This window comes from Mus musculus, chromosome 3, assembly GCF_000001635.26.
Source record: "Mus musculus strain C57BL/6J chromosome 3, GRCm38.p6 C57BL/6J".
NCBI classification, from domain to species: domain Eukaryota; kingdom Metazoa; phylum Chordata; class Mammalia; order Rodentia; family Muridae; genus Mus; species Mus musculus.
Genome location: NC_000069.6, coordinates 146,111,546 through 146,134,687, shown reverse-complemented (window position 1 = coordinate 146,134,687; position 23,142 = coordinate 146,111,546). Strand labels below are relative to the sequence as shown.

The 23,142-nt window shown below is 45.3% G+C and overlaps 1 protein-coding gene and 1 pseudogene across 8 annotated transcripts in view; one reads left to right on the top strand and one right to left on the bottom strand.

Moving 5' to 3' along the window:
- The window catches only part of Mcoln3 (mucolipin 3), a 48,532-nt gene that overhangs the window by 7,121 nt on the left and 18,269 nt on the right, over positions 1-23,142 (bottom strand). For 3 of the 8 annotated variants that reach the window (XM_006501083.4, XM_006501084.4, NM_134160.1), the window contains 8 exons: positions 12,668-12,897; positions 9,776-9,943; positions 6,432-6,585; positions 5,721-5,805; positions 5,496-5,592; positions 3,442-3,541; positions 926-1,038; positions 699-848 (listed from right to left, as the gene is read on the bottom strand). In XM_006501083.4, the coding sequence (XP_006501146.1) occupies positions 699-848; positions 926-1,038; positions 3,442-3,541; positions 5,496-5,592; positions 5,721-5,805; positions 6,432-6,585; positions 9,776-9,943; positions 12,668-12,895 (1,095 nt within the window). In that variant the 5' untranslated portion in view covers positions 12,896-12,897. Of the gene's footprint in view, positions 1-698; positions 849-925; positions 1,039-3,441; positions 3,542-5,495; positions 5,593-5,720; positions 5,806-6,431; positions 6,586-9,775; positions 9,944-12,667; positions 12,898-17,053; positions 17,252-17,399; positions 17,626-23,142 lie in introns of those variants that run through there. The other 5 variants (XM_006501081.2, XM_006501085.2, XM_006501082.4 and 2 more) reach the window with 4 other exon arrangements.
- Gm25627 lies at positions 18,434-18,584 on the top strand (annotated as a pseudogene).

Sequence of the window (23,142 nt, the reverse complement as noted above, 5' to 3'; positions counted from 1 at the left end):
ATAAGGTAGAAACTCAAACAGAAGTTGACCTCATTCCCCTCTTCCCACCCTCCTCCTTCTCTTCCTCCTCCTCTTCCTTCTCTTCTTCTTCCTCCTCCTCCTCCTCCTCCTCCTCTTATTTTTTGGTCTAATATCTTAACTTTAACATTTTCTGTGAGACCTCTTAACAACTCTTAGCAGAATTTCCCTGGTGTGTATATGACTTTTGGTGTATGTGACCTGGAGACTTTGAACTCTCTCGATCTAACCACTCAGATTAACTGGCCTATCCGTTTGTGGATTATGCTTTTTAAAACTCTGCTTGAGAGACTTCTAGTAGCTGAGTGGTGGTGGTGTATGCCTTTAATCCTACCACCCAGGAGGCAGAGGCAGGCAGAGCTGTGAGAAAGAGCTCCTAGACAGTCAAGGCTCCACAGAGACACTATCTCAAAGACACACACACACACATACACACACACAGAGAGAGAGAGAGAGAGAGAGAGAGAGAGAGAGAGAGAGAGAGAGAGAGAGAGGGAGAGAGAGAGAGAGAGAGAGAAAGAAAGAGAGAGAGACTTCTAGATATAAGACTTAACTAGAGTTAAGAAAACTGCTGTTGTCAATTTCAAGTTAACTGAATACAAAGCCCAGAAGAATTTTTTCACAGTTTGGAAAAATACATTTTACCATTGTGACTGCACAGTTGGGAAGAACAGTATTACCTTGGCTTGGATTTCCATTTTCAGAACTGATCCAACGATTGTCAATATGTCACTAATGATGATCATAATGTACCACCCGTTGATGAACTCCATCTGATCAGAGGCCGAAACTTCCTTCTTGTAGTGAAGAAGGAAGAAGTTGACAAACTCCTATTGGGAAGAGGAGAGACACCGTGAGCTTCAGTGTGGCTGAGCGCGTCAGCGGTGTCTTGGGGAGCAGCACTTACCTGCTGAAGCTGAAGACCCCTAATCACAGACCTGGCACACAGCACCAGTGAGGCCAAGCAGGTCAGAATGACAAAGGCATCAAAGATCATCATGTAGTGTGTGTTCTTCTGAACTGGAAGACAGAGGGCCATGGAAACATTAACACGATGATGTGACTTCTTTCTCAAATAATTCAGATAATTCAAACATTTCAGAATGACAAGGACAGGAAGTCCTGCGAGCACTCTTTCCATTAGTATTTTTTTAAAAGCTGAAGGTCCTTCCAAGAAAACCAAAAACAAATCAAAGATCTTTCATTATCAGCCTTTAGTCTTTATACTGAATAGGTTCTCCTTGTGGGTGTGATATGCACACCTATTATCCCAGCAGTCGGAAGCAAGCAGCAGAAGGAATACCATGAAGTCTAGGCTAGCTTGGATTATATACTAAGTTTTCGGTCAACCTGGGCTACACATAGTGAAATCCTCTCCAAAAAAAAAAAAAAAGTCAATCAATCAGTAATTAAGCCTTCCAACTCCTACATTGCTTGATAAGATACTTAGCTGGGTATAAAATACCCATTCAGCATCCTCATGTACCTGGCACTTTTCCAGGTGTTGGAACACAGTAGAAAACAAAACAGACAAGACCCTGAACCTAACAGGAGCATCTGTGACGTGAGACAAGCAAAGAAGTGAGCAGGTACATGGACAATAGGCATAGATGGAGGGGTACAAGAGACATTAAGTCACAAACACAGATGGTGCTCAGCACACTTCCCACCTGACTCTATTCCACGCACTTTGTGTGTACAGGATCCTCACAACAGCCCCCACGAAACTGCCATGCTTAGCCCACTTTGAACTTGAGAAAACTGAAGCACAAGGAGGTCCCATCATGTGCCAAGGCCACATGATAAATAAGCAGCACGGTTGGCGTTTAAACGTTCACAGCACCACCACTGTGCATCAGGTTGTTCTGTTTGTTTTTAGTTTTGTTAGAAGATATCCTCAGCTCTTGCCATAAAACTGCTGAATCAGAAGTCATAATGTCCCTGAACCCTCCAGGTACAAGGCTATGTTTCAGAGCCATTGCTCCACACTGGAGAAGGTAGCCAGAAAAGAGGCCTCATCAAGGCTTTAACTGAGCCTTGGGAAGCAAGAAATGAGCCGTTTCTGCCAGGCTTGGTGGCCCACACTTAAAGTCCCAGCACTTGGAGAACAAGGCAGAAAGATCATGAGTTATAGGATAGCCTAGGCTATATAAGAGACCCTGTCTAAGCAATGGAGGAGGAGGAAGAAAAGAAGTGAGAGGAATAAAAGAAAGAAAAAATAAATAAAAGAAGAGAGAGAGAATGGAGGAGGAAGGGGAGTTGGGGGAGGAGAGAAGACCATTTTTTTCAGACATTGAAATCCTGGAGAGTCATAAATGCCATCGTGGCCCACAAGCAGGTGCCATCAAAAGAGGGCAGCAGCCACCGAGTCCTCCGAGTTTATCTCTACCAGGCTACTGTGAGGAAGCAATTTCAGAAAGAGCAGTAATAAACCATACTTCTGATGTTTGCCCAGAGGCTTCTAATGGCTGCCCAAATGTCTAACACTGCATTAGACAGACTTAAAAACCAAAAGCAAGCGTTTGAGAGGCAGCCTCTATGCCAGGCACTTTGGATGCTCCCATTTATCCCATGTGAGATGCTGCTCCAAGTTTGTATTCCACCCAGGTAGGTCTATGACAGTAGTGAGGCTTGTGGTTCCAGAGCGCCATACACTCATACACAAACTGTACATCGGTGACTACCATCATGTTGGTCTGACACTCACACAGTCCAGACCCAGCTCAGATCTACCAACTCTCTTGTGGAAAGCACATCTCAGCAGGTATCAAAGATTCTTCCTCTTGTTCTCCGTAGAGCCCATGTAATTAATCTCTTGTGTTATCTAGTCATGACCGAAAGGCAGCACAACCTACGATCTGGGCTACATCAGAGGACCTACCTAGATAACAGCTCAGGGAAATTCTTTCCTGGCAGTGTTTTCCTGTTCCAGACAGGACTCATTCTAATCTGATCTTTTGTTTGTGTTTCTAGAACAGGTTTTTCTTCCCACATCACTCTGCTTTTTAAGCCAGATGAAAGATAACTACAATGTCATAGCTTCAAGGTCAAGTCTTCCCTTCTCCCTCGATGTAAGACACATCGCTCCTGACCCTTGGTTTCTTCATCTGTGAATGTACAGATTCTGCTGCCCATTGAGATATTTAAAGATATTGAGTGAGGAAAATAGGTATGCGTGTTCTTTTAGTGCAGAACGGTGAGTATGTAGTCAGTAAGGACTGTAGAGAAGGTAAGGAGATGTTGGATGCTCCTATGTACTGACTGAATCACCAGACATCTACAGCAACCCAATCTGCCTTCAGAAGGTCAAGGGCCTGGGACTGGCCCAGTCTTTTACTTCGTGGTCCCTACATCCTGCGGGTAGTAATGTGATGCTTAATGACTTAATTAGCATCCTGAGAATGAGTAGAGCTTACAACTTACTTGATCCAGACACATGCCAGTCTTTGCATTCTTTGATAGAAATGTCGTTGTCTAAGCTTATTTTGATTCTTCCACTGTGAGCCTTGTTGTCGAATGTTATCTGTAAAAACAGGAAAAGGGGTCCAGGATGCGTGACTAGGTTTGAGAGTCAAGATAGGTCTGTAAATCCACCAGGAAGCAGTTCTTCAGAGGACACAGGACATGCTGATCCTCGCTTCTGACCAGCTGGTACCGGTCTCTGCTAATCCCTGAGTGTGCCCCTTCATTTCTCTGTGAGGTGATAACACTGAATTAGATCTGCAGTAGAGAGATTTTAGCATCTAAACCACGTGTTTCTAGGATGCATTCTAGCCCTGGACACCTTAGCAAACAAGAGTGCTCTCTCTTCTGTTCCAGACACTTGACTTGCTGAATTTGTACAGGTTTCCTCTGTACACCTTCCCAACCGACCTTAGCAACAGATAGCTTTTGGTGTTCAGGCAAATTATGCAAATACAGAAACACAAGCACAGAGGGACATCGTCCTTAGACACTCCAAGTGGAGAGGTGTTTTGCTTTATTTTTTTTCATTCTAGGCTTATATTTCTCCATCACTCTGACATCCCACATATTACAAAGGGCTTGGTGACAGAGTTGCTAGCATTCTTGCTTCTGAGATAACTAGTTGAAGATGCTCAGTACAAACAGCACAAAGCTACAGCACAAAACTTTGCGTGATCCTCCTGTGTCTCCATCTAACTCTCTTGCTTCCTCCATGCAGAGAGAAAGAAGGAAAGGCAAGAAAATCCATCTATATTTTTCTTCCCCTTTCCCAACAAAAAATGGAAAAGGTTCACTTGAAAGTCCTTCATTTACAGCTTAGTCCTAAATGAATATCTACCTTACTGTGCCCCACCCCCATCCCATGCTCAGGGAATATCACAGAAGGGATGGGGCAGAAAGACTGTAAGACGGAATGTGGGGAGGACGTAACAGGCAACTGTTTTCATCAACTCACAGCAGCACAAAATCAAGTCAGCTGACTTTACATCATAGACACATGAGACCACGCCCTTAGCTGAGGAGCTGTTGGCATCTGATGGCTACTGGGAGAGAGTCATTCATTTTGTTGGGATATGTGGCCTCTGATACGTTATCCATGCTCTGGAGATAACTCCTACCTGTGCGTACTGAGGCATCGACGACTGGACTAAGTGGGAAGATTGTACAACAGGTTCTGGGAGGATTTGGAGGGGGGGCAGTGCTGGTGAATATGATCAAAATACATTGTACTTGTCTATGAAATTCTCGAAGGACTTTTAAAAGTGCTCAAAATCCTCTGCCGTTGGGTTTTGTTGAAGTTTCTCCACACAGAGAAGGCAGACAGAGCTTCAAGTATGAGGTTCTAAGTAACTTCAAAGAGTCCAGTCACTCTGCGTGCCCTTGAGATGGAGTATCAGCCCCTCTCCCTACACAAATGAAGCCACTGCCATTGGCTATGCTGCCCACAGTGGCTGAAGAACACAGCCCACACCCCACACGAGGAGATGCCAGTGTCATTTGGTGGAGTGAAAAGTCCTCACCAATGAGAAATTATTCTTTTTCCACATAAAGAGCCTCAAGGACAGATAGGGACTCAGCAGATATATGAGTCACATTTCAATAAGCCTCAGCAGATGATGGCTCTCCCCAAGACAGAAGTATGCTGGGTAGGGTTTTTAGAAGAATATCACAGGGGGACAAAAGTTACGACATTTGAAGACATATGTGTTTGTTATGCCCTTCATGATCGTGATCCTTTGGTACTTGGTCATCCGCTGTGCAGCAGGTGCCACACTGGAGACAGTAACACGCAGGCGAGTCCCTGACTTACAGAACATGCACCAAGGGCCAGAAGACAAACAGCAAGTTAGCAACATGCAGAGACTAGAGCTGGTCAGAGCAATGTCCCCGGCACATTCGAGTGGCACTTCCTATATTTTTGACAATGCCTTAGCACCAGTAAATGAACCATACACCTGGTTAAAATAATTTTTCTCTAGGTAGGAGCCACATGGAGCACAACCCACACTTACAGTCAGCGTAAAGTCGTAACAGTCAGGAAGCTCCTGGTGTCGAACTGTCTGCAGATTGATGGCTTTGAGCTTAAACTGGAGCTCCACCGTCAGAAGTCTGGAAAGCAGAGCATGCTTGAGATGAGGGGGTCACACACAGAGCTGAGCTGTGTGCCCCTCCAGAGCATGCTTGAGATGAGGGGGTCACACACAGAGCTGAGCTGTGTGCCCCTCCATTTTCCTCACCTGTGGAAGTCCAGGCTCAGGTTGAGTTTATTTTCTCCAGGCGTTCCAAGGTGGGAAGCTTCATCTGGCTCTACAAGGAAACATTCTGCCACAGAAAGGGACAAAGCCATAGATATGACTGCATTTCCAGAGGACAGCGGTCAAGATCAGCTGCTCATATCGATTCCTTTTAGAATCAAGACTGTAAGAACTCAGTATCGCTGCCCTTGTCCTGTGTCTACTGTCTTTAAGATGTAGGACATTTCTGGAGTGGTTGACGATTTAGAAAGACTCAAGCTCTGTCTCAGAACATCATTGCTCTCCCTGCCTCTAGTTCCCTGATGCTTTCCCTATTTGTTTTTCCTTTTGAATTCATGAGGTTTTTTTGTTTGTTTGTTTTTGGTTTTTTAGGTTTTTTTTCGAGACAGGGTTTCTCTGTGTAGCCTTGGCTGTCCTGGAACTCATTCTGTAGACCAGGCTGGCCTCGAACTCAGAAATCCGCCTGCCTCTGCCTCCCAAGTGCAGGGATTAAAGGCATGCGGCACCACTGTCTGGCCTAAGTTTTATAACAAACGGTTCACTATAGAAGTTGGCACGTAAGAACTTTTGTATAGTTCTTCCTATGCCATGAGGGTACTGTCCATCGATGTTTACAGAGATGAAGGTATCACAGGGCTTAGGTATAAATCAAGGGGTTAAAAACAGGAGTTGGAGGTTATAGGGGATCATCACCTGTTTCAACTTCTGGATCGATGTCAAAGGTGTCGTTCCCGGGGCAGATGGTTCCTTGCCTGTAGAAGTGCTGACAGATTGCCATCGCCGACTGCTTAGTCCCCTTGTTCTCATAAGCGTGATTGCCCACGGAGATGTTCTGAAGCTGCAAGTACTTCACAGGAAAAGAGAGACAGAAATGGAACACCAACCAGGGCCAAAGGGGTGCCAGCCAGGGCAGAAGCAAAGCCATGATAGCCCTTGCTGGCCATGTCTCCCTTCGGGGTGCAGACATTCAGTAAATACACCCTCGGATGCTGCATCGGAGGGAGAGGCTCTAAAGAAGAGTGATGGAGATCAGAAGGGCCAGTTGCTGAGTCCGAGGAAATGCCTGGCAGTGAGCACTGAGAGAGGTGTAGATGCATTTGTGAATACAGACAGAACACATGTCTCTCTTAGATGTATGTATGGACACCAACAGACCATGAATCTCTCTATCGCATGAGCAGTATTTTGTAATACGAGCTATGATTTTTGTGTGTGTGTGTGTGTGTGTGTGTGTGTGTGTGTGTGTGGATTCTTTAGAAAGCAGAGGTGTTGAGGCCACTGAGTGGGGACTAAGAAAAAACAGCCAGATGCAGGGATTACCACGCTATGTTTGATCTGGTAGCCCACACAGTTCTGACATAACAGGGCCGGAGGGACTAGGGGATCCTTCACCCATCTGCATCCCTTTCATCACGGAGGCCACAGCAGGGAGATACAAGAGCTAAGCATGCAGACGCCTTGATCTTAGCCTCTCAGAACTGTGAGGAGGAAACGGCTTCACATATCGACTACAGATATTTTCCTATAGTAGCAGAAAGAAGTGTGGCAGCTAAGATAAGGACTCCTGGTGGAGAGGACACGGAGATCTAGCAAGGAGAGTGGTTCCAGTGCCAGACACAGTGTTCTGAAGGCTGAGTGTGGCCCTCCTGATAAAGCTAAGAAAGGGTTACAAAGAATTTACCTGGCCTTTAGTCAGGCATAGGGATTGCTTTTCAGAAGTGGAGGCAGCAGGATCAAGAGATCAAAGCCAGCCTCTGCTTCCAAGAGTTTGAAGTCACTTTGGGTTACATCAGGCCCCAACTCAAAACAACAAAAAGTAGTGGATGGTTTAGTTCTTGTCTCTGCATACCCTCTAGGACACAAACAAATCTAGTACAACGTTTTACAGATAGTTAATACATTTAAAAGTTAAATCTAGGGCTGAGAGATGGCTCACTGTGTAAAGTACTTACCACCAGACCATAAGGACCTGAGTTCAAATCCCCTACACCCATGGGAAACCAGGCACAGTCGCATGCCTCTGTAATTCCAGTGTCCCTGCGATAAGACAGGGCTCAGTGACAGGAGCATTCTCTAGAAGCTCACAGGCCACCTAGCTTAGTATATGTAATGATGAAAACGACTCTGACCTCAGACAAGATAGAAGTTGAGGACTGGAAACTAAGGTTGTCCTCTGTGCTTCACTCAAATGTCATGTCCTGCACAAACACCATACACACACACACACACACACATATATGTACACATATTCTCTCACACACACAAATAAATACTGTGGTGGTTTGAATGTGCTTGGTCCAGGGAGCAGCACCATTAGCCTGTTAGAGTAGGGGTAGCCTTGCTGGAGGAAGTGTGTCACTGTGGGTATTGCCTTTAAGACCCTCCTCCTAACCACTTGGGAGCCAGTCTTTTCCTAAATGAAGATGTAGAACTCTCATTTCCTCCTGCACCATGCCTGGACATTGCCATGCTCCTGCCTTGATGATAATGGACTAAACCTCTGAACCTGTAAGCCAGCCTTAACTAAATATTGTCTTTGTTAGAGTTGCCTTGGTCATGGTGTCTGTTCACAGCAATAAAATCCTAATTAAGACATATACTCTATTTCTCTCATGCACATACATTCTCTCTCTCTCTCTCTCTCTCTCTCTCTCTCTCTCTCTCTCTCTCTCACACACACACACACACACACACACACACACACACAGAGGACTCTGACCTCAGGTGGAAAATATACTCACACACACTCATACACACACACACACACACACACACACACACACACACACACACACAGAGGACTCTGACCTCAGGTGGAAAATATACTCACACACACTCATACACACACATAAACACACACTCTCACACACATACACACACTAGGCTTCCTGTCCACAAGGCTAGCAGGAGTCCTGCCTCCAGAAAGATGAGCTTCATCTGAGCCGCTGCTGGTGCTCCATGCTAGTGGCTCATGGCCTCTGTTTGAATAAGCTGCTTCCAGAAATGAGGAGTCATGGCTGCTCCGGGACGTGTTTAAAGAAGGGATTTAATGATTTTGGAATGTGGTCTGAGGCTAACCTAGGCCAAAAACACTGCCCTCAAAAGCACTTTTAATTATCCCTTCAAAAGAAGTGATTTGGTACCTTGAGAAAGTACTAATTATAGCAAGAATAACCCAGAATGAAAACTTGAGTCTGGAGGATGAAAAACAAGCTTATTTTCTGCCAGGCAGTCAGTTACTCAGTATCACAGAACAACCATCACCAGGCCTGGCATAAAAGCCTCTCTTTTACATGAGCTTGAAGGCCTTGCTTGTTACCCAAACTGCAAAATTAATATTCTTGTTAGTTATTATACGTCTCCAAAAGTATAAGCTTTGAAGACTTAATGACTACCTATATCCTGTTAGTAATTTTGAATATTGAAGCTCTCACATCAAGTCCTATCCCTGATTCTTTTAAATGACTCATTGAAATCCTACCTTTCTGTCGGTAGGAATCATATCCTTTTTTTAAATCAGTTTTTACTTGTATATGAGTATAGCAATATTTTTCTATCAATTTTTAAATATCTGTTTTATTTTACACGTGTGTGTGTGTGTGTATGTGTGTGTGTGTGAAGGGATACCAGCCAAGGCCAAAAACACAATAGATTCCCCTGAAGCTGAGATTATAGGCAGTTCTGAGCTGCCCAATAAAGATGCTGAGAAGCAAACTCAAGTCCTCTCAAAGAGCAACAAGTGCTCTTAACTGCTAAGCCATCCCTTCAGCCCTTAAACTGTATTTAAATAGTTTATTCATAAGTTATCTCCAAGCAGAAATGACATGCATGTCATTTGCATGCTCACGAGCACACGTGCTTGAGTGTGGGTTTCTATATAGTCCATTTCTCCAGCCTGTTCTTTCTCCCAAGAATGCACACACTGTCTGGATATCTCACTATTAAAACACTTGCCTAGCTCGTGTAAGGCCCAGAGTTTAACCCTTGATACCTAAAACAGACAGACAAAATCAACACGTGAAGCACAGTTGACTTACCTGGGTCACTGCAAAGATGATCTGGTCATACACTTCACTCTGAGTGTACACTGCATAGGTGTCGTCCATTCGATCCATGTAGCCCTTTAGGAAGAGGTGTTTGAAGGCTATAGTGTTCTCCTCTTTGAAAGCTACTACCATCTGGTTACTTAGTCCAAACAGAACCAGCTTAAAGAAGAAAAGAAATACCGTGAGGATGAAAAACTTTGAAGAGAAAAGAAATAGAGGCCTGACTGGCAAGCATCTGTGAGGGACTGGGCAGGATACCCAGAAGGCTCTCGACTTGGGGGCCGGGAGATGATTCCATGAATGAGAGCACTTTTCTTACAAGTATGAGGACCTGAGTTCAAATCCCTAGAACCACAGACAAGCCAGCAGTCCAGTATGACTATGGGGACACAGGAGAGAAGATATCCAGAAGCCCACTAGGTAGCCTGGTGTACACAGTGGGGAACGGCAGATCCTGTTAGAAGGTAAAGGAGACTTGGCTGTCCTCAGATCTCCACATGCATGTCATTTGTATGTCCACGAGCTCACGTGTGTGCACACGCGCGTGCGTGCGCACACACACACACACACACACACACACACACCGCTTACACAAAGATGGACACACAGAGATACACACTGTGTGTGTGTGTGTGTGTGTGTGTGTGTGTGTGTGTTGTATGTATGTGAGAGAGAGAGGGGGGGAGAGAGAGAGAGAGGGAGAGAGAGGGAGAGGGGGAGAGAGAGAGAGGGAGAGAGAGAGAGGGAGAGAGAGAGAGGGAGAAGGGGAGAGAGAGAGGGAGAGAGAGAGAGAGAGAGGGAGAGAGGGAGAGGGGGAGAGAGAGAGGGAGAGGGGGAGAGAGGGGGGGTGAAGGCTCCAGCCTGTCCTGCCTGTAATTCCAGCACTTAGGAGTCTAAGGCAGTATGACTGCACTGAATTGGCAGCCAGTCTAACCTTCATAGTGATTTCCAAACTAGCCCTGGCAATAGATTGAGATCTCATCTCCAAAACAAACTATATGTCCCTTTTTAAACACTTACTTAAACACCTTTGTGTGTTTCTTACCAAAAGGCTTAAACCGACTAACTTTCCCCTGGACCACTCGAGTAACTATTGGGAGATCAGATGATTCCTCTAAAAGACGAGGAGTAATTCAGGACACCAGCCTGAGAGTGTGCAGCTCCGAATGTGTGCATCACTTTCTCTGCTCTGGTCTCCTGTATCCCACAGGGATGCACACTAAGCCTGTTCACTGCCCGAGGCAGAGATGCACCGCTCAGGTCTAGTTAAGACGTGAGCATGAACACATGTATAAAGCGCTGAGCTTGGCACACAGCCACCGCCCAAGTGTGCCCTAGTATTACTCTAAGTAAATAGCATTCTTGCCCAGCTGATACAGGCTCCGCCATTGAAATGGCACAAATAAGCTTTTCAGTGCTGTGACATATTGCATTATCACCTGGAAATTAAGGATTTCAAGTGCGGGTTGCCAAGTATTTACTGGGAATCGAGCATGTTTTCTTGGTGATATATTAAAGAAAAACTGTGCCTGCTTCCATGTTACTATGTATGAGCCACGCAGCCTTTTAAACCCGTAAGCATCCGTGTCCCACTCTGTAAGGCGGAGACTGGGATTTCCCCAGTGGGAGGGTGGTCACAATGACATGAACTGCTCTACTGGGATGAGGGGTTACCCCAGTTCAGATAAGAATTCTACCAACTTCAGATGACTCTAGAAACTGCCTTGGTCTGCTAGTCCTAAGTGCTTGCTTCCAGTAAGCAATTAAGATTATCAATCTCAATATTAAAAAACAAAAACAAAAAATACCCTCTCTTTCAATAGCAGGTGTTCACCAAGAATGGAAAATAAATATGCAAATCTAAACCTTGTCTTCATTTTTTCCTTTCTGCTTTTTACAAGAGGTATTTCCTCTCACCAGCAGAAAAAGAAACTTTTTTTTACCCTTTTTTTTTCTTTGCGATTACACACGTGTACAGAGGTCAGAGGACAATTGGCAAGAGTCAGCTCACACCTTCTACCATGTGGGTTCTAGAAATCACACACAGGTTGCCAGGCTTGGTGGCAAGCACCCTTTACCAGCACAGCCACCTTGTCAGCCCCAAACATGTTTTAATAATAAACACCACCAGCGTGGGCAACTCTCACAAAAACATGATTCCTCAAAAATATGTAAAGAAGTTATGGAAGGCAGACTGAGATTTTCCTTTCTAACGAAAATGAAGGCGCACATTCCACAGGCGATGCACGGCCCCTGCTGCCAACCCCGTAATCTTCTGCACCACGGTTTTCAGGATTGGGGCTGGAGGAATCATGGAGTCTAAGGAATCCAAGAAGTTGCCTGTGGCAAAACACCATGCAGTTTCTAGAGAAAGAAATGCCCACCATATTAGGAATAAAAGAAAGAACTCATGTTGGGAATCAGATGATATCTGTGAGAGATGTAGATAACTCTCAAGAAAGGCCTTCATGAGGATCCAACTGCTAAAAATGTTTATTCCTGAAAAATACTATGGCATTAAAATTATCATAATAAAAAAAAATGAGAAAGAGCTGGGTGTCGTGGTACACACTTTACCAACACTGGGAAGACGGAGGTCTCTTGTGAATTCAAGGCCTGTCTGGTCTACATGGAAGTTCAGGGCCAATTGGGCCTAAATAGTGAGCCTGTCTCCAAAAAAAAAAAAACTTTTAAAAAAAAGAATCAAGAGAAAGAAAGAGAGGACAAACAAAGAAACAAAGTCGAAGGGAGAAGGGTTTAAATTTTTAAATCTTTATTTATTGTCTGTCCTTACAGGTGCAGTTAAAAGTTGTTTGAGGAACCAGTGCCACCTTCTCTGCTATGCAAAGAGGCTCCGCCTAACTCCTGCAGGAGGATGCTTACCTGGATAGTCACCATCGCGATTTTCAGAATCTGTATGGCAAGTTTCCATGGCTTCCTACCCCGAGCCCAGAACTTCTCACAAGGATTCATAAAAAAGAACTTGAGTTTCCGCCTCATCTGGTCTTCTAAGAGAAGCTGCTCTGACGGGGACGAGCTCGGGTGGAAAGTGCAGGGGCTTTCATCTTGGCGAGCTCTGCAGCTGCTAACCAGCACCTCGGGATTTGCCATCTCTAGGGAAGGAAGCAAACACTTCCACTCAGCTGGGAGAGGCCCAGGCCCGCGGTGTTTGCTACTGCAGAGGCTCAGAAGCCTGAACAAAGGGTCACAGACCGCGAGGTAGAGCAGAAAGACAGGAGGAAGTGGGGAGGTGGGGAATGGGAGGGTGGGTGGGGGCGGGGCAGGAGAAAAGAATGTGATGCGCTCTTCGTTTCGCGCTGGCAGAGTCTGCGGTTCAAGCCTCTCACCAGCAGAGAATTAAATATTCAGCCACAATTAACCTTTGCTTAAGGCCTTTCTCCCTTTCCAACCTGCTGTTTTCTAGAAGTCTGACTAGGAAATCCTCTTAACGGAAAAGGCCGTGTTACGAACCCCTTGGGCAACCCGTGGTGGCTGTTGGTTTTGCTTAATTAGATTATAATTCCATCTAAGATATCTCTGGAGCCATCTAGCATCGTCCTTATCAGATGAGAGAAAAAGAAGTTTCTTAGCAGCGCTTTGCAATGTGACTTGAAATCCACCAAGCTGGTACCTGAAGCTAATACTAAGGCACTAGGCGGGTACTCAGGTCCCTCTCTTGAGAAGTCCATGCCCACACATGAGAATGTATTATTCTTTCTCCTGGGTCCCCTCTCTTTCTCTTTTAACCCTCATGCTCAGAAACTGTGTTTAAACATCATTAATAAACCTAACCTCTACCTCATGTTGACTAGTCTCGGAATTCTTTTTCTGTATTTAAGTCTACGGATCTCGTTTTTACCGGAATGGAAGTCCCTGAAAGATTATGAGTGCTCCTTAGATTGCTGCAGGTGACCGAGGCCCAGCTGTGCTCCCTAGACATAAAAACTACTTTATGGGCTGTTAGTTACTATGCCCAAGAAACCCTGCATGGCTGCTCCAGTGTCCATACATAGGGTGTCCTGTATTCCTATACCATACTAGGTAGGCACAGACTAGGACAGAGGGTCAGTTCCTCACTTGTTTCGACTACTTAAGTGAATTCTCACCTAGGTGAAAGTTAACAAATCCAAGGACTGCTCCAATCAGTAAAAAAAAAAAAAAAAAAAAAAAAAAAAAAGACATGTTTACACATACAGCTGTATACAATATATGTGTGCTTTCCAGCTCAATGGGTAACAGATACAGTCACGGCCAAGATCGGAGGCCTGAGAGGTTGAGAAAGGACTTCAGAGAGTAAACAGACCCTGAAATGATATGCAGATTTTTATGTGGATATGGTCATTCAACTCCTTCTCATGGGAGAAACAAAAACTTCCATGTACTTATTAATCCATAAGTAGGTTTTATACAGAACCAAGAACCAGTTTGGATCTTGATACATCGATGACTTGAATCATCTCACTCAGCCTACATCGAGCCTCAGTCCTGCAAAATGGTAATAATATCTATCCTCATAAGACTGTAAGAAACATTCAACCAAATACAAATAAGGCCTTTGTGTAGAGTGTAAGCTGGCAGCCTCACCCTCTCCCTTCAGTGGTCAGGAATGCTTTCTGATACCACTGTTACGTGGAGGGGCAGTGTGACCGAGCCTCCAGAACTGGACTCTGCTACATCATCGAGGGCAGGCTCTCAACTGCAGTCCAGTTCCCAAGTGACCCCCCCCACTTGAACTTCCTTATACTTACTAACACATTTCACCCTTTGAGGCACGTGTCCCTACTATTTGGAATACCTCTTTGAAAGGGGTATACCAAATAGTAGGCTTTTTCAGACTAAGGAAGAAGTCTCTCCAGAGAGTGGCAGTTATCCAGGAGTTTCCCTTAGGCTAGCATTGATAATATGGAAACCCAGTTAAATAAAATACCCCACACTCACCAAGACAATAGAGTCAGTCCTTCCACACACACAGGAAAGCCCTCCTGAGTTTAATGTTTTCATAAAGAATTATACTCAACAGCAAAGGGAGAAGAATTTAGCCTACAATTATACAACATCTGAGAAATCGTATCTACAGCTTTCCAAGTCCAGAATCACACATTTGATATAGATTGCCACATTCTCGGCAAACCCAGCATTCCTGAAATGTAGATCTGGGCTATAAAAGTCAGCCATGGGAGACATTCTAAATTCCTGATTAATAAAAAGATTAATAAGACCACTGCTGAGTGAAGAAAATAATGCACAACGCATGTTACTATGTAAAAAATGCACTGGGTTCCTTCCAAATAAAATTGTCATGGCGGACATTAATGGTCCTGGTTCCGAAGTGCATCTCAAATCTCCTTAAGGGAAAGGCATAAAGGAAAGGGGGAAAAGCCATTAATTCTCAGGGGGTTTGTTCAACGTCTTATCTCTATCAAGAATAGAACCTGAAAGGCTAGGTATATGACCGAGGAACAGAGAGCTTGTCTCACACGAACTAAAATAAAGTAGTGGGATATTAGAGACAGTATTTGAGGAGGCTATGTTTGAGACTTTGTGCTGGTTTGGTTTTTGTCAACTTGACACAAACTAGACACATCTTGGAAGAGGGACTCTTAACTGAGAAAAGATCTCTGTAAGGTTGACCTGTGGGCAAATTTGTAGGGCCTTCCCTTGATTAAGGTTAATGTGGGAGGGCTCAGCCCACTGTAGGTAGTGGAGCCATCCCTGGGTAGGTGGGCTTAAGTAGAATAAGACAGCAAGCTGAGCAAGCCCTAAGGGGCAAGCCAGCAAGCACCGTTTCTTCGTGGCTTCTGCTTCAGAGCCTGGCTTGTCAGGTGCCTGTCCTGTGCCCCTGTCCTGACTTCCTAGTGATGGACTGTGACCTGAACATTACAAACTGAAATAAACGTTCCTGCCCAGTTGCTTTTGGTCATGTGTTTTATCACAGCAATAGAAACCCTACTATGTCCAATTTAAAAAACAAGTTCTGTTGGTTGCTACATATGAATAACTGCAATATCGAATTTGTTGAGATAGTGTGTTTTATTTGTCTGAATAAAGTGTTTGTGAACTACTTGAAATCCCAACAACCCCCTTTCCATTATATTACAGAGGAAAATTAAACTTTAAGCACACAAGATAGACAGACACTATGTAACCGTAACCTAGAGAAACAAAGAGAGAACAGCCAAGGACCATTAATTTATTCAAAACGCTGCTCAGGTTGTTCCAAAGGGCTGGCTCTCATTCCGGGGCTGACTGTGAAATTTGCCTCCCTCACTGAACTGACCAGGTATTGATTGACAGCTGCTCTTTGAAGTCAAGGAGTTCTGCAGAAGTCTACCTTGGGGGTCAGGGTGCAGGCCCTAGTCAGACACAGTTACTTAAAGCAACCAGAAGCTAAATTAGGTTGAGCTGCAGAAAGGTATCGATAGAGAGGGGAGGTGTAATTGGAGAGAGAAACGGCCACAACCCGCCTCTTCCACATTGTCCCATCTCACCAGACAATACCTTTCTCTCCTCCCTAGTTTCCTCTACAATTTGATAAGTCTTTAACTTCGGGCAACCCACTAGGCCCACATGGAACCTCCGGCTTTGCTCCTACAGAATGAGAACAGTGCTCATCTCTCTGCAATGCGTGCCTCCTTCCTCTTTTTCTTCCATGTCATGGGACTACCTCTATGGTGCTGGCTCCTAGCCAGAAAGTAAGGTCTGTCTGGTCTGCTACTGGAGTCAGTCTGACAAGCACAGAACCCAGGCTACTGCCCCATTTCTACCTTTGACCGAGGGCCTGTAATAAAGATTGAGTCCAAGTTTAGAGCAGACACAGAGCCATTGAGAGTTATCTCAGACGCTAGTGGGAAGCAGCCCAGTGAGCCTCCAGGATCACAGACTTCCCAGAGATAACGGACGCTCTAGGCTGGGGGTCTCTGGGCTGGGGGTGGCATCCAGCATTGGATTCTCACAGTCTGGGAAACTAAACTGGCACAGACAGGTAGGGCTTTTCGGTCACCTCCAAACCTTGCCGAGGTGACACAGAGTGTTCCCACCCCACCAGGCGCCCCACTGACCTGAGGTCCGTGGCGGAGCCCCGATTGTGCCAAACCGGTGCATCTCGCACTCCGTTCCCCTCTGTGTGCCCTCCATGGCTCAGATGTCCTGGTCCCCTACCCTCCCTCTTTGTGCCATCCACGGCTGGAGACACAAGGCTCCCTTCCCGAGCGCAACAGGCGACTTTCCGAGGACACCTGATGCCCCGGGGCGGCGCCTGGCTAGGCTCACCTGGGGCCCAAGTCACTCCGAGGGGGCACCGGCGGAAACAGCGGGGACCTGTGGGGAGGCTTCAGGTCCTGTTAGCCGCTGAAGGACACGACACATCAGCACAGGGTCACCCACCCTGTGCTCCAAGTCCTACAGGCTCTGGCCATCCTCCTTCCTCCGGCCCCAGCCTCGTGACCCTCCTCCCCAAGGCTCGGGTTCCCTGCCACGCCCTTTATGGGGCGGCCGTTCTCAGAGACAGGTAGGGAGGGGACTCCGTCTGAAGGAGTGTTGCTGTGGCTTTGTCTTCCCTCCCACACCCCCAGCAGCCCATTCCCTGCGCTTCCACCGAACGTCCCCACTGGCTTACTCTGCGCTGGAAAACGACAGGTGAGGTGGACCACTCAGAGACCATTCCAACGGATGGCATGGAGCTGTAAACTCGATGTCAGATACACGCTGATGCTCACCCACTAGCGTCTACTTGGCTCCCAGGCCTGCCATGTTGACCTTTGCAGACAAGGTGAACTCAGCAAACGTAGGCATCCGTCCATAGTCTTGAACCATCAGTCAAAGGATGGGAAATGAATGCTGTTGACTCTCCCTGGACTAGGACACAGGCACAGAAAGAGCCCTGGGGAGTCCTGTGATGCAATGTAAATCTAAATGTGTCAGGCAGGACTACAAGGATGCTTAGTCAGAAAAGCCCTTGCCTTGTGCCCTGGAGGAAGAGTCAATCCCCGAAGTCCATGTGGCACCCACAATCTCTGTTCTGGGGTAGGTCAGAGGGATCTCTGAGCTCATTGGCCAGCATTCCTAGTCTAATTGGTGAGCTCTGGGCCAATGAGAAGCGCTGTCTTTCTGAATTCTTCCAAATAGCACACCATAGGCCTCCTGTGGCTCTCAGTCATGTGTGCGCACCAGCATGGCCGTATATAGGTGCACCTCACACGAACTGACACACACGAACTGACATACACTCACACATGCTATTTTTAAGTGCCTGGCTAGAGGAACGGCTCAGCCATTAGGAGTACTTGCTGCTCCAGCAGAGGATCCAAGTTTGGTTCCTAGAATCCGGTAGTAGCTTACAACCTCTGTAACTCCAGTTCCAGGGTACCAGGTGCCTGAGTCTGACCTCTGAAGACATCAGGTAGGCACTCAGGTGCACATCCAAACATAAAGTCAAAACACTTACACACGCAAAGTAAAAGTAAATCCTCGATGCAAGTGCATGGGAGCAGACTTTAAACTGAAACCTTTTCTTCATGAATTCTTTTGAAACGTTTAATATTGGCTCGACAACGACACATCAGGACCAGCAAAGACTTTGGCTAATCTTAATTACAATCACCTGAGATTTGTTTTAGTTTATTGTTTTATTTTTATTATCTTGGGACGTGAATACTTACTTGGAAGGGAAGATAGCATTCATAATCAAGATGGTAGTTTTCCCAGGGTGAGGTCTATCCACTGCATTTCAGATATTCTGACCCTTGTGACTTTCTCAAATGTGGGAAAGTGCAGAATTTGTGGTAGTGGGCAAGCTTTCCCCTAAAAACCATAAATAGTTTTTTATTGTAAAATAAGTAGAATTTTCTAATGGAGTAGTCTACAAACTATATCCAGAGCAGACAGACCATTTTGCAAACTTTTTTTTTCAACTCCTAGATCAGTTCGCACAGGCAATTTATAAATAGAACTGTCCTCTTCTGTGTCTTTTTATGTGTGCAGTGGTTTTTTTTTTTTTTTAGATTTGTTTTGCAATGGTGTGCAAAAAGTTTATTCTGTTCATTAGCCTGAATCCCAAGTGTGATGTATAGACAAGCTAGATACTCAGAGGATATAATTAGCACACTGTATTCTCGAGTGCAATTTGGAAGAATAATTTAACCTCTGATGCCCCTCTGTCCCTGCACAGATTAACACTGTCTTCTTACTACAGCTGAAGTTATCCTTGTAGCAAGTATTCAAAATGTACAATTGTTCAGAAGCAATCTGAGTTTCAGAGAGGTTTGCAGAAATAAGTGATGGCTTTCCCTGAGCCCTAGTGCAACTGAGCTGTCTACTAGGGAACAAGAAACAGGTTTTAGAGTCAGTCCAGTGAGGGCCCAAATTCTTCTATGTGGCTTACTGACTTATTTGTAAGAATCATTACTCTCTCCCGCTCGCCACCTCCTTTCGTGCCTAATCTCCCTAATGAAAGGGACGGTGGCCATTGATTAACAGGACACATGGGAAGCGCTCATGTTTTATGTGCTTAGGGGTGTTCAGCCTTGGACAATCAAAGGGAATGGAAAAATCGGCCATGTTCATGAATTGTTAAGGTTCGGTATCGTTATGATGTCGGTTTTGGCTCAGTTCATTTATAGGTGGGATCCAATCTGAGTGGGAATTCCAACACTCCGTTCTTAGAACTCACGCGGTAATGCAAAGAACCTTGAGTAACAGGACAATTTCTATAAGAACAAAACTAGAAGCCGGGCGTGGTGGTGCACGCCTTTAATCCCAGCACTTGGGAGGCAGAGGCAGGCGGATTTCTGAGTTCGAGGCCAGCCTGGTGTACAGAGTGAGTTCCAGGACAGCCAGGGCTACAGAGAAACCTTGTCTCGAAAACCAAAAAAAAAAAAAAAACAAAAAACAAAAAACTAGAGCATTTGTCAAACCGAATACAAACGAGCAAAACAGTTGCACAACATACAAAAGGCTGCACCTAGACACTGGAGCAGGACCAGAAACAGTTCTTACGCATGCGTCTTTGGAATGATTGACCCAGGTACGAACACCTTAGCTGTGTTACCGATACATCATCACACTCATGGGTAGTACACATAACAATACACGGCTTATGAGAACGTCCACAGAAGCTCCTGTGTTTGAACACTCGGACCCCAGCTGGTAGCAAGCACTGTCTAGTGAGATTTGTGATTTAGCCTTGCTGAAGAAAGTGTGCCCCGGGGTGGGGGGTGGGGGGCTGGGGTTGGGGGGCGGAGCTTTAAGAGTTAAAGCTTTAACCACTTCCAGTCTGCTCCTTCTGCTTCACATTCGCAGTTCAGACGTGAGTTCTCGGCTACATGCCTACCGCAGCTACCATGTCTAACTGCTGCCTCCACCCAGCCATTATGGAATCTAGCCCTCTGGGGCCGTAAGAAAAAGTAAATTCTTCTACAAGTCTCCTCGGTCATGGTGTCTTTTTCACAGCAACAGGAAAGCAGCTAATAGAATATCTGAGAGTGACAAATGATAGCATTTCTTGTGCTATTGCTGTATTTTCAAGTGTATTATATTTGTGAAGAAGAGGTAACTGTAACGTAGACTTGGGAGGACCCCTTTTGGAAGGGTTTACAAAGAGAGCATCAATACCACAGGAGACAGCAGCTCTGTGCAAGGGCATCACCCTTGCAAACCCTCTAGTAGGACAAGGTTTTCAAGTAGAGTAGAAGAAAATGACAATCTTGACTTTGTATGGTCTTGGGTTCGTGTTTGGTTTTGTTTTCTTAAAAAAAACAATAAACAAAGACAACAACAATGAAATGTCTTTTAGAACAAGGATGTAAAAAATATAAATATTTATCTTCTACAACTACACAGTCTACTGGTGTGTTTATTTTACAACTATTGAAAATTTATCTCCCATTGATCCCTTCTTTTAATTATTATTACAAAATGACTGCAAAATAGTGATTATTATATGTGATTGAAATACAGTGTTTTGTATATTTTTATTTATTTTTTGACAATATTCTATGTATACAATATATTTGCATCATATCCATCCCTCCATTTCCTCCTTAACCCCCCACCCTGCCCCTACCATTTCATGTTCTCTTCCTTTTTATCTTTATAACTCACAGAGCCTAATTAGTGCTATCTATAGGTGTGGGGCCATGCACTGGAGCATAGACAGCCTACAGTGGCCATGCACACAAAGAAACATACTTTCCCTCCACAACCATCAAGGAACCAGAGCTCCCCAGTTGGACGGGGCCACTGAGCCCGCCCCTTCTCCATGGGACCACACACCTGCAGTCCTGAGAAATGGGAAGCTAAAAGATTTGGAGTTTGAGACCACTGTAGGATGCTCATAATGTAAATTATGAGCAATAACTCTTAAGCTTATCCTGAGTCGTCAAGAAGATGGGGCTGAGAACCTCAGGAAGAGAAGCAGTCAGCAAACTCAGGAGGTCCAGTTTGAGTGTGCGCTTGAGATGCTATTGTGGCCTCCTCCTGTTGCTTAAGGGCTTGTTTTCATTTCCTTCACAAGTGGGTTATGCTAACTGTGATACAAACTGCTATCCATATAGTACAGATCACACACAGGGGGCAGACAGGGCATGAGTCCTTCTGAGTCCCCACAGGGCTCAGCCACTCTGCAAAGGTAATGAGAACGCCTCTCCCCTAAGGAGCTAGGATACCGGCATTTGGTAAAGGAGCCCCGACTTTGTTCAAATATAGTTTCTCTCAAATTTCTATAAATGTATCTTTACCACTTTCAATTTCAATACTTCCTGTGTGGCATGAGTAACAAATATTTCACGGACTAGAGACAAATCTCCTCGGATGGCACTGATCTAAAGGACATATTTTGGATAAGTGTTTGTTATCTTGGAGGAACGACTAGCAAAGGTTTGACATTCAGATTTTCATTTAATCATCATCAAAGAACTCACTTTGAACAGAATTTGGGATTATGATTGAGCAGCACATTCACTGTGAAAAGCCACAGAGGGGTGCTGTTCTGAGCTTCCCATGGCCGTGTCAAGCAAGAAGAGGCAGATGAAGGTCTACCAGAAGTCTAGAAAGGCTAATAACTTGGCATCTGGTCTTCCTAATACTATAAAAACACATTCACGATATATAGGAATAAGGGATGTGGTGATTGATATTGTCAACCTGATCTAGAATGGCCTGGAAAGATCTAGAAGACCTAGAAGGCACCACTAGGCATGCCTTGAGAGATGAACTAGATTAGGTTAATTGAGATGGGAAGATCCATCCTGGCTGTCGGTGGCATCATTCTCTGGACCTGGGTCCTGGGCTGAGGAAAAAGGGAGACGTGAGCCGAGGAGCAGCATCCTCTCTGTTTCCTTCCTGAATGAAGGCGTAACAACCTGGCTGCCTGCATCCCTCCCCAACCCCGGTGTACCCTCCAACTGTGACCCAGATTAAACACCTTCACTCACAAACTGATTTTGTAAGAGTATTTTTTTTTATTAAAGAAACAGGAAAATCAACAGATTCAGGGAGGAATGGTTTCTATTGCTAATATAGATGTTCTTGGTTACATTTCAAATAATTAAAAAGATAATTTTCCAAACTAGGTAACTTTGGGGACAGCACACCAAACTGCTCAAAGGTGGGAGAGCAACACTGGCTAGCCTCGGGGATGAGCAATCATCTTTTGGTTGCACCTTATGACTTGTTCCCTCCCATGACAAAACTATTTAACACGGATTTTATTTTAAATCCGAAGCTGTCTACTTGGGGGAGAGAAGAATCAGTCTATTCTCCCTCTTCTCCCTCTCCCTCTTCTCCCCTTCCTTTCTCCGATAGAAAGTTCTCTGTGGGAGCCAGGGCAGGCTGAGAAGCCTGCCTGTGATCTGCAAGGAAGGCCCACCCCTGTCTTCTTCTGGTTTCCCCTGAGGGAAGCACCATCACCCCCACACTGAGATCTGGAAAACTTAGCTTGTCAATGGCACTGGTTCAGACAATAACAAATTTTGGCTTAAGCATAATTTTCTTCCTTTAGAGGTAGTATTATTACTTTAAAAACATTCAAGATGCCCTAAAGGTTAAAAAAAAATAGGCTGATCTGGTGATGGTGCGCCACTGCTCAATGCCTGCAAACACCGTAGGTCTTTGCACACACCAGCATGCTGTGGCTCTCTTCCTCTCAGCTGTCTCCGAGAGTGTGAGTGCGCTCCATTTCCAGACGAAGCTGCTCTTTGCTCCTGGGCTCCCGAGCCGGCCTCTCTGGAGACACCTGCCATCCATACAGTATAGATCCCGCGCTCAGGGGCAGACAGGGCATCGTCATTCTGAGTCCCCCCTGGGCTCAGCTACTCTGCAAAGGCAGCAAGAATGCCTCCGTTTTGGTTATTTTAGTTTTACTT